At 37.8% G+C, this 12402-nt stretch overlaps 1 protein-coding gene across 1 annotated transcript in view; it reads right to left on the bottom strand.

Annotated features, from left to right (window-relative positions):
* Positions 1-12402, bottom strand: part of DOCK2 (dedicator of cytokinesis 2) — a 442819-nt gene that overhangs the window by 342135 nt on the left and 88282 nt on the right. Inside the window, exon 23 of the mRNA XM_049775655.1 lies at positions 11469-11603. Within this exon, the coding sequence (XP_049631612.1) occupies positions 11469-11603 (135 nt within the window). The remainder of the gene's footprint in view (positions 1-11468; positions 11604-12402) is intronic.

The raw sequence follows: 12402 nt of genomic DNA, 5'->3' as shown, positions 1-12402 counted from the left end.
TGGTAAAGATAAACTAGATTGGTGAAAGAAATAGCTTAGGTGGTGTGTGTAGCATTCACACCTTTCCTAGGCATAACCGTTATTGAACATCTTATAGAGCAGCAATTTACCCTATCCTCAGGTTTCATTCAATATACTAGTAAGATACTGGTATACTATATACTACACTATATATACTAGTGTACTATAAATACAGTATACTATTTATACTAGTATAAATACTAGTATTCTAGTAGACAAATCTCTGTTCAGAGTTCATGTAAACAAAATGCTCTGAGGTCTATCGGTCTTGACACCTTGGCCACCCATACACACTGGCAACTCCCTCTGACACTGTCCCTTTCTGCATAGGCACATCACAATGAGAAAAGTTCACTGTCGCAAACATATCCTTATCTAATAGAGATGGGAACACAAATTTTTTATACTGCAGAGGGACCTAACACCCTAAACACTTGGCATAATGACTTGGCTTAGAATTCAGTTGATTCGACACTGACTATTCACCCCCTGAACTGAGGATTCTACTTATCAAAACAAACAAGGTTTCCCACATCAGCACCAGAAACATAAATTCTATCAAGGAAGGCCCTACTATCACCACACACTGACTTACTCCAAAAACACTTCTTACATCACCCTGACAACCAGGCAACAGCAATAGTCTGCTTTTAGGACAGGATTCTCTGAAATGTTAACTGATGGAGAGACAGAAACAGAAGACACAACACACCACTTAGTCTTCGACAGAGAATCTGTACAGAAACCAGGATCTATAACTACAGAAACCTGACGCAACAACTATGAGACTGAAAAGCTGAACACTGAGAAAGACTAGGGGGGGTTGGACAACCAAGTTTGCCTGGAGCCTTGAGTTAGTGTTATGCCAAGGTGCTTCCGGGATAAGATCTCCCTATTTTTTAGGCCAAACGTGTTTATTTCCAATTTCTTCTATATTTTGTTTTGCCTATGCAAACGACAGTTGCCCCCACACACATTTTTTAAATGTACTTCCCATCTCTGGAGAAAAAAATGAGAGCATACTAAATCTTCGGCTATTGCAGTAATGACTTTATTACTGATACAAGAAGTTTCAAAAATATAATTGCTAATGAATTCTCTCCCTTCTTCCCTTTCTTTAGTTCTCTGATCTCTTTCTATTTCTTAATAACTTTGCTTTCTAATGTATTACCAATGTATAAACTAATGTATTATGATCATTTATATCAACAACGTGATACATTTTCTTTAAATAAATAATTTAAATTAAAAAAAGAAGGTAATAATAACTGTGAGCACTTACTATGTGATAAGCTCTGTACTAAGTGTCTGGCATCCATTACATTATTTTGTCTGCCTGACAACTAGGCAAAGGTTTATACATCCTTATTTTACATACAGGGAAAGTGAGCTTTAGGAAGACAACATAATTTTCCCAAGGTCATAAATATTAGTAAGTAGATGAGGCAGGACTCAAACACAGAATCCAAACTCAATCAGCCTCGTTTTGGAGGCAAACCCTTCCCTTTAATGACTGCTGTCTTCCTCCTTAAGCAAGTGGGTAGACATGAGTGTAGCAAAAGAGGAAGTTGTGGATGCTTCAGCACTCCAAGAATAGGGGCACAACACAAAGAAAGAGGATGAATCCAAGTACCACAAAAACAAAACAGGTCTATAACAAGAGCAGAAGACCTAATTCAAAAGATAGAGAAGATAAAACCCAGAGCAGAGCAAACACTGAGCTAGTGGGAACAGTGAAATAAGCAGGACACTCCAAAGAGCCTGCAATACAAAGGTTAGCTTGTATTGATAGCCATTTTTCATGGCATCAAAAAAAAATTCTATACTGCAGTCCACAAAACATCAGATACCTGGTAATAAGAAATAAACAGAAAATATTGTTTAGTAAGTCAAATTTTGAGGCTAAAGGACCAAAGAGCTGATATAGAAAATAGACTGCTTGCTGTTCCCATGGCTGATCCCTGTTCAATCCCTGGCACATATCTGGTCCCCTGAGCCAGAAGTGACCAGTGAATACAGAGCCAGGAGTAAATTCTAATCACAGCTGGGTGTGACTCAATTTAAAAAAGAGATTTTAATACTGAATCAAGATATCAGGTCTTACTAAATTAACTTGAGTTTTTGAAGCAAACATCACTGCTATATTATTTAGGTAAAGACATCAGAACCATTAAAATTGATTATGTTGCTACTATGAGAATCAAATGCAACAAGGAAAACTTGGTACATGATCTTGTTGAATCTTCAAAATACTAAGAATCGATTTACTAACACTTATTGATGAGGAAAATGAAGCTCAGAAAGGCTTGGACACTCATGAAACTATACCTTAAGGGTACAGAAATGTGATTCTTTCTAAGGTCTGTCCAGAGAGCACAATGAACATGTCTAAGCCAGCAGAGATTGGTATGATGTGAAAATAAGTGGGGGAAGCTGCTGAACTCTGCTGGAACTCAGATACCAGTACCCCTATCTGCCTGTCTTCTGTGCTGTGTTCCATTTTTGGCCTGACTTTATCCTGTGTGTGACTCATGTGTGGATGGCTCGCCCTCCCTGGAGCCTTCCCTGGAGGTGAGTTTATACGCCCAGAAAGGGTGGAGCCAGAGGAGCGCGGCCACTCAGTTTCGACCGCTCACATCATTTAGCCGATGAATATAACCACAACACATAGAAAAACCCACAATACAAGTGTGACAATGGAGAAACAACGCAGGCCAGCACCAGACATAGAGCATGACGATGGCAACTCTGATGACTTGAACATGACAGACCTATTCAGTCTCTCAGATAAGGAGTTTAGAGTCGCAATATGGAAGATGTTCAAAGAATTCAAATAAAATATAGAAGAGAACACTAATAATAATCAAGAGAATATGAAGATAGAAATCAGAAAACTCCAAACTGAAATTTCAGATCAAATAACAGGTCTGAAAAACTCAGTAGATGAATTGAAAAAAAAAAAAAACATGGTTGAGCTTTCCCACGGGTTAACAGCAGCTGAGGATAGAATTAGTACACTGGAAGATGAGATGAATAACAATACCATACAGCTGAAGAAATTGGAAAAAAGCCTTAAAGCAAATGATCAAATAATGGAAAAATTACTCAAAGAATGGGAACAGATGAAAATAGAAGTCTATGATAAGCTCAACAGAAACAACTTAAGAATCATTGGAGTCCCAGAGACCCAGGAAGAAAATCTCCAGGAAGAATCAATGGTCAAGAACATCATTAAAGAGAAACTACCAGAGCCAATGAATACACGCGATCAAATCCTGCATGCCTGAAGAGTACCAACTAAAAGAGACCAAAAAAAAAAAAAACACCCCAAGACACATCCTAGTCACAATGACAAATCCCACAGATAGAGATAGAATTCTGAAAGCAGCAAGATCAAAAAGAGAAATTACATTCAAGGGAACATCCTTGAGATTTACTGCAGACCTGTCACTGGAAACACTCAAGGCCAGAAGGCAATGGTGGGACATAGTGACAAAACTCAATGAAATAAATGCTCGCCTAGAATACTGCATCCAGCAAAACTCACTTTTAAGTTTGAAGGAACAATACATGGTTTCACAGACAAACAACAGCTCAGAAACTTTACAGACTCAAACCCATTCTTTTTTTTTTTTTTTTTGGTTTTTGGGCCACACCCGGCGTTGCTCAGGGGTTATGCCTGGCTATCTGCTCAGAAATAGCTCCTGGCACGCACGGGGACCATATGGGACACCGGGATTCGAACCAACTACCTTTGGTACTGGATCGGCTGCTTGCAAGGCAAACGCCGCTGTGCTATCTCTCCGGGCCCTCAAACCCATTCTTAAAAGAAAAACTGAATGGCCTACTTTAAGACAAGACTGACGAATAGACACACCAAACTCTGATATAAAGATGGCACCAACTCCCAGGACAATTCTTTCTCTCAATGTTAATGGACTAAATGCACCAGTTAAGAGACACAGAGTGGGGGCCGGGCGGTGGCGCTGGAGGTAAGGTGCCTGCCTTGCCTGCGCTAGCCTAGGACGGACCGCGGTTCGAACCCCCGGCGTCCCATATGGTCCCCCAAGAAGCCAGGAGCAACTTCTGAGCGCATAGCCAGGAGTAACCCCTGAGCGTCACAGGGTGTGGCCCAAAAACCAAAAAAAAAAAAAAAAGAGACACAGAGTGGCAAAATAGATAAAAAAAAAAACTCAATCCAACCTTCTGCTGCCTACAAGAAATGCCCCTGAATAGTCATAACAAGCATAGAATCAAAATAAAAGGCTGGAGGAAAATCATCCAAGCAAACAACACCCATAAAAAATCTGGAGTGGCCATACTAATATCAGATGATGCAAACTGTATACTTAGGAAATTGTAAGGGACAAAGATGGACATTTTGTATTAATCAAGGATACGGACAGCAGGAAGAAATCACTCTCCTAAACATTTATACACTGAAAGAGGGGCCAGCAAAAATATTTAATACAATTGTTGATAAATCTGAAAAATAATATCAATAACAACACAATAATTGTGGGAGACCTCAACATGGCATTGTCAACACTTGACAGGTCTACCAGACTGAAACCCAACAAGAATATACTAGACCTGAAAAGAGAAATGGAAGAAAGAGGCCTAGAAGATATATACAGGACACTCCACCCCAGAAGCCTGGATACACATTCTTCTCTAATGTACATGGGACATTCTTCAGGATAGACTACATGCTAGCACATAAAACATACCTCCATAATATCAAGAGGATAGAAATTTTGCAGGCTACCTTCACTGACCACAAGGCCCTGAAATTATATGTGAACTACAAAGGGACACGGAAGAAAAACTTTAACACCTGGAAGTTAAACAGCCTCATACTGAATAAACAGTGGGTCCAAGATAAAATTAAGGAGGAAATCAAAAGGTTCCTGGAAACAATGACAATAAGGACACAAACTATCAGAACTTATGAGACACAGGAAAAGCAGTACTGAGAGGAAAATATATAGCTTTGCAAGCACACATCAGGAAGGAAGAAGGAGTTTACCTGAGTAGCTTAATGACACAGCTAATAGAACTAGAAAGTGCTAAACGAAAGGACCCAAAAATAGAAAGACAGAAGGAAATAACAAAACTGAGAGCAGAAATCAACAAAGTGGAAACCCAAAAAACAATCCGAAAGATCAACGAAAGCAGAAGTTGGTTCTTTGAAAAAATAAACAAGATTGATAGACCACTGGCAAAACTAACAAAGAAAGAGAGAGAAACCTGGTAACTCATATTAGGAATGAAAAAGGAGAGATCACTACTGATATGACAGAGATTCAAAGGGTAATCAGAAACTACTTTGAGAAACTCTATGCCACTAAAAATGAGAACCTGGAAGAAATGGATAAATTCTTGGATTCTTATAATCTTCCACAGTTGAAGGAAGAGGATGTAGCATATATAAACACCACCATTACTATTGATGAAATTTAAACGGTAATCAAATGTCTGCCCAAAAACAAAAGCCCAGGCCCAGATGTATTCACTATTGAATTCTTTCAAACTTTCCAAGAGGAACTACTACCAATCCTGGCAAGACTCTTTCATGAAATTGAACAAACGGAAACACTTCCAAATAGCTTTTATGAAGCCAACATCACCTTGATACCTAAACCAGAGATGCTACAAAAAAAGAAAATTACAGAACAATATCGCTGATGAATACACATGCAAAGATCCTCAACAAAATCCAAATAGGTTTCAATGCCTCATTAAGAAGATCATCCACTACGATCAAGTAGGTTTCATCCCAGGGATGGTTTAACATCCATAAATCTATCAACATAATACACAACATCAACAACAAGAAAAATAAAAACCATATGATCATATCAATAGATGCAGAGAAAACATTTGATAAGGTCCAACACCCATTCTTGATCAAAACTCTCAGCAAGATGGGAATGGAAGGAACCTTTCTCAATATAGTTAAGGCCATCTACCACAAGCCAGTGGCAAATATTATCCTCAATGGAGAAAAACTAAAAGCCTTCCCTCTAAATTCTGGCACAAGACAAGGCTGTCCTCTCTCACCACTCCTATTCAACATAGCACTGGAAGTACTCGCTATAGCGATTAGGCAAGAAAAAGATATCAAGGGAATCCAGATAGGAAAGGAAGAAGTCATGCTCTCATTGTTTGCAGATGATATGCTACTCTACTTAGAAAACCCTAAAGACTCTACCAAAAAGCTTCTAGAAACAATAGACTCATATAGCAAGGTGGCAGACTACAAAATTAACACACAAAAATCAATGGCCTTTCTATACACCAATAGTACTAAGGAAGAAATGAACATTAAAAAAATAACCCCATTCACAATAGTGCCACACAAACTCAAATATCTTGGAATCAACTGGACTAAAAATGTGAAGGACCTATACAAAGAAAACTATAAAACTTTGCTCCAAGAAATAAGAGAGGACACACAGAAATGGAAACACATACCTTACTCATGGATTGGCAGGATTAACATCATTAAAATGGCAATACTCCCCAAGGCATTATACAGATTTAATGCGATGCCTCTAAAGATACCCATGACATTCTTCAAAGAAGTGGATGAGGCACTTTTGAAATTAGTTTGGAACAATAAACACCCTAGAATAGCTAAAGCAATCAGTGTGAAAAAGAGTATGGGAGGTATTACTTTCTCCAACTTTAAACTGTACTACAAAGCAATAATTATCAAAACAGCATGGTATTGGAATAAGGACAGGCCCTCAGATCAGTGGACTAGGCTTAGAATACTCAGAAAATGTTCCCCAGACATACAATCACCTAATGTTTGATAAAGGAGCAAGAAATCCTAAATGGAACAGGGAAAGCCTCTTCAACAAGTGGTGTTGGCACAACTGGATAGCCACTTGCAAAAAATTGAACTTAGACCCCCAGCTAACATCATGTACGAAGGTAAAATCCAAATGGATTAAAGACCTCGATATCAGACCCAAAACCATAAGATATAGAGAACAACACATAGGCAAAACATCCCAGGACATTGAGACTACAGGCATATTCAAGGAGAAAACTGCACTCTCCAAGCAAGTGAAAGCAGAGATTAACAGATGGGAATATATTAAGCTGAGAAGCTTCTGCACCTCAAAGGAAATAGCGCCCAGAATACAAGAGCCACCCACTGAGTGGGAGAAACTATTCACCCAATACCCATCAGATAAGGGGCTAATCTCCAAAATATACAAGGCACTGACAGAAATTTACAAGAAAAAAACATCTAATCCCATCAAAAAATGGGGAGAAGAAATAGACAGACACTTTGGCAAAGAAGAAATACAAATGGCCAAAAGACACATGAAAAAAATGCTCCACATCACTAATCATCAGGGAGATGCAAATCAACACAACTATGAGGTACCACCTCACACCACAGAGAATGGCACACATCACAAAGAATGAGAGTAAACAGTGTTGGCGGGAATGTGGAGAGAAAGGAACTCTTATCCGCTGCTGGTGGGAATGCCATCTAGTTCAACCTTTATGGAAAGCGATATGGAGATTTCTCCAAAAACTAGAAATCGAGCTCCCATACGATCCAGCTATGCCACTCCTAGGAATATACCTGAGGAACACAAAAATACAATACAAAAATCCCTTCCTTACACCTATATTCATTGCAGCACTATTTACCATAGCAAGACTCTGGAAACAACCCAGATGCCCTTCAACAGACGAATGGCTAAAGAAACTGTGGTACATATACACAATGGAATATTGTGCAGCTCTCAGGAGAGATGAAGTCATGAAATTTTCCTATACATGGATGTACACGGAATCTATTATGCTGAGTGAAATAAGTCAGAGAGAGAGAGAGAGAGAGAAAGATGCAGAATTGTCTCACTCATCTATGAGTTTTAAGAAAAATGAAAGACATTCTTGCAATAATAATTTTCAGACACAAAAGAGAAAAGAGCTGGAAGTTATAGCTCACCTCAGGAAGCTCACCACAAAGAGTGATGAGTTTAATTAGAGAAATAACTACATTTTGAACTGTCCTAATAATGAGAATGTATGAGGGAAATGGAAAGCCTGTCTAGAATACATACAGGAGTTGGGTGGGGAGGAGGGAGATTTGGGACATTGGTGATGGAAATGTTGCACTGGTGATGGGTGGTGTTCTTTACATGACTGAAACCCAAACACAATCATGTATGTAATCAAGGTGTTTAAATAAAAAAATTTAAAAAAAATAAAGAAAAGAAAAAAAAAAGAAAAGAAGCATCTGACCATACAACTTCCCTTCCTCTCTCAGCATTTGAACTGAAAGGAATGCAGATGCGTGGGCACAAATTTTATTGCAGCACTCTACTCTGGTTTATTTTACTGGAAGCAAGCATCACAAAAGAGCTACAGTCTTATGTCCATGAACCTGGTCAGCAGGAAAAGGAGCTATTTAGTATCCATTACATGGATCAGGGAAATATGAGCTGGTCCTAACTCTGAGTGTTCAATTCAGAAATTTAGGGAATGAGCCCAGCTCATCCCAATTTAAACTTTGAGATAATAGCCTGCCAGAAATTTTTGCATAAAGCCCAATATCTGGAAGATAATCACTTCACCTCTTTCTGAATGTTTCTCACTCTATATATATCTCCCTTGAGCTCAATCATTCCTGTGTAAAAAGGCCTTTTTGATACATCACCTATAATTTAAGAATTTCCCAGGCATGTAAGCCTTGCTCTGTAGGACAGAAGCTTGAACCTTCTCTGCTAGCCTCTGTGACAGCTATGTTTAGAGACATCTGCTTCAGACCTTGATTCAAGAGTTAGTGATATTATAAGATGAAATGGCTATGTAACAGAAATGAATAATCTTAACAAAAAATATTCAGTCCTCATCAATAACTTCTCTTCTTTATTTCCTAAATTCATCCTGCATATTGATACAGGAACATCCCTAATGATTACAAATGTGCATGTGCTGTATGTGCAGAGGAAAAAATGGCAAGAGAACAACATGGGAACTAGATCAGCTGCAAAAGTACAAAGGAATCACAGGAAACAGAAACACAATACCAGACAAAATAAGCCCTAAAAGCAATAATTACTTTATGATTTCCCACCAGCTGGCTTAGAAATATCAGAGCACTGAGCTTCCTTTTTTATAGTTTTCCATGGATAATGCCCTCCTTCCTCAATGGGAAACTACCACAATTGCTTCCCAATGTCCTTGGGCTCCATATAATAGCAAATCTTTGCTAAAGACTCTAAAATGAATGAGACACTTGAGACCTACCTTCCAAGTTTTTTTTTAAGACCCTTCTTGAAAGTCAGCCTCATTTCTGTTTATGAGAAAGGATTCAAGTTTAGACCTGTGTTACTTTAGAGATGTCCCCTGACAAAATGGACTTTCTTATTACTCAAAATCCACATTATCCAAAAGGCATTTTATCACTACCAATGATGTTCAACTGAGTGTTAATAGTGTTCCACACTGTGCTATAGATATAGCAAGGAGTAAAAATAAACTGATGCTCAGGAAACCAAAAGTCATTTAAAGTTTCAAGAGCACTGATTTTATACTGAATAGAAAGTTAGGGGTTCTGCAAAATGACATCCTTCGGGCAAAAATGTAGAAAGCAAATATATAAGCACTCTTCACTCCAGTGGAGGCAAGAGCCAAGAAAAGTAAAAGAGAAAGGAGAATAAAGAAAGGAAGAAGAAATAAGGGGGGAGAAAGGAAGAAGGATTTGGAAGGCAAGGATACATTGACAAATCAAAAGGAAATGATGGAAAAAATAAAAGAGCCAGATACTCACAGAAAATAAACAGCAACAATAACAACAACAAACTCCTTGCCTTAAAATCTGAAATTACAATGTTTGATTCCTTGAACTCCAAGGAACTCAAACCTTAGAAAAACCTGCAGTTACTACCTGCTGGTTTCCAAATAACTAACAAGTATCCATCAAACTCAGAACATCCATATATATTGCAGTGTATAATCTCTGATTTGATTGACAAACCAGAAGAACTCAAATAGACACATGCATTTAAAAATAATCCAGGAGACGTGAATTTTGTGTCATGGATCAAGACACTCATCTTTTTATATGCATCGCCTGATATCTCAAAGAATGTATTAGGAGAATTTCAAGAGACTACTCATTTCAGATACTGGTGAATATGAATCTTTCATAGCCCATCCATATTCATAATCAGAAAGATTCTTTGAGACTTTGAGTTTATTTGAGGAAGTCATCTCTCCTACTAGACCAGTCGAAACTCTAAGTTACTGAACCTACTCAACTCCGGCAGTACACCTGCAACTGCAACTACACAATCTGCATGTCCATTCCCCTGATCATACTGTTAAGAACCTTAGTTTATTCCCTGAAGGTAATCATGGTATAGGATTTTGCTGAAACAGCAAGAAACTTAAGGTTGTTTAGACTAATCGAATATTAACCTAAAGTTTTCACTAGCTTCTGCAATAGAAAATTTGTCTTAGAAGGCAACTAAAGGGAAATTAAATAAAAGGAAAACAGAAGCAAAATTGAGAGGGGTGAGGCAAGTTTTTTTTATCCCAACAAATGTGAATGTTTGAATTCAGTCAGGTATTAAGTAAATCTACTCCATTGATTTTCTCCCTAAGGTAGTAAAAGTTGCATGTTTTTCATTTGCTCTAAGAGTCTTCACTGACCTTTTTTTGTATGTTTTGTTTTTTTTGTCTTTTGGGTGAAGAGGCCTTTCAAGTATCTACATGCTGCTATCCCCTCAGTGCCATGTTGACATGTTATGGCCTGTGCTGAGGACACCCAAGACTACACTAATGGTACTCAATTATATGCTGCTTTTTAATTTCTCATCATACATAGATCAATCATATGAAAACACAAGCACCTGACTAACTTTGCTTTATAGACAACATGAATGTAAGTTCTTTATATCTAAATTATATTTAAATATTTCTATATTCAAAGCCCTTCAAAATGGCAACTATCTTGGTAAAGTCATCAAACATTAAATCTTGTCGGTGTTTTGGTATCCATTAATTGGTCAATAGAATCTCAAGGACAGACAGGTCAGTAGCAAATACCAGCACATCTGTCATGGCCCACCCCCTGCAGCCAATAATTGTCAAACTCCTTGAGTTCCACTTTCCCAACTCCCAATCTATTATAGAATACATATTAAAGAAAAATTTTATGGAGAGATGCCATGGAGCTTCAAATCATATTCATTGTATGATGTATAGCTCTATAACATGTTAATAATTTCCCTAAAATTATTAGAGGGAATAATTATTATCTATTAATAACTCTGTAAATTGGCTTTTAAAGTTGGTTTGGGTTGAAAGCTGATTATAATTCTCTAAGAGTTTTTCCAACAGCACAAACGCTATCATATCCCAAAGGAATAGCAGAGAAAATCAATCAAGCTTACACAACAAATACTCACTGTGAAAATAATGTCCTCGACCGAACAATGAACTTGAACACATATTCCAAAGCTTTCAGAGTCCTGAGGATTGGCTCACACTGCTCGCCTCTGCTGGAGGTATCCAAGTAAGTCTTCAGCACTGTCATCAGTTTCCTGAATAAAATATTTTATTTCCAGAATTTATTTCTTTCTAACCCATAGCATGGTAGTTTACTCTATAAATTATAAGAGATATAATCAAAGGTCAAAGGTGATAATATCACCAAGCTCAGTCATTCATTGGCAGCCATAAAAATAACTCTTTCTAAAAAGTACATTTAATGCAAAGGGTGAATTAGTAATTTCTGCACATAAAATGTCAGCAAAGAAAAATTAACAAGGAAAAAAAACTATAAGAAAACCAGTCACAATTCAGAGTATGAACAGGAACTGTAATAAAGATAATGTCTTTTATGTTCCAGAGAAATGTTCTTATAATATTGTGATCCTTCTGACTTAAAAACTTTTCATGGTTCTTACTAGCAGCAAGACAAATTTTTAACCAGTTGGCCTGGATTTAAAGAGTCTTTGGGGTCAGGGTACAGCAAGTAGGATGCCCGCCTTGCATGCTTCCTACCCAGGTTCAATCTCTAACACTGTATATTGTCCCCTGAGTGTTATGAGGAGTAATTATTGAGCACATAGCCAGTAGCAAACTTTGAGCATCAAAAGTATGGCCCCAAAATCAATTTTAAAAAATAAACAAAGGTCCTTTGATAACCAGGCTCCACAAATCTTCCCAGCATCACTTCCCATCATCTTGAATTCTCAGTTACTACAGCCAAACTATAGTGAGTGCCTTTTATGTGCACTTTTTTTTTAAATCTCTGGCCTTAGAATCCCAGTATCGCTAAGTAGCTCCTAAATAGCTGACTGACCTAATGAATAAAACTCCCAAGTGTTTATTATGCTG

Source organism: Suncus etruscus, chromosome 6 (assembly GCF_024139225.1).
Source record: "Suncus etruscus isolate mSunEtr1 chromosome 6, mSunEtr1.pri.cur, whole genome shotgun sequence".
NCBI lineage: Eukaryota > Metazoa > Chordata > Mammalia > Eulipotyphla > Soricidae > Suncus > Suncus etruscus.
This window is presented reverse-complemented; position numbering and strand designations above follow the sequence as displayed.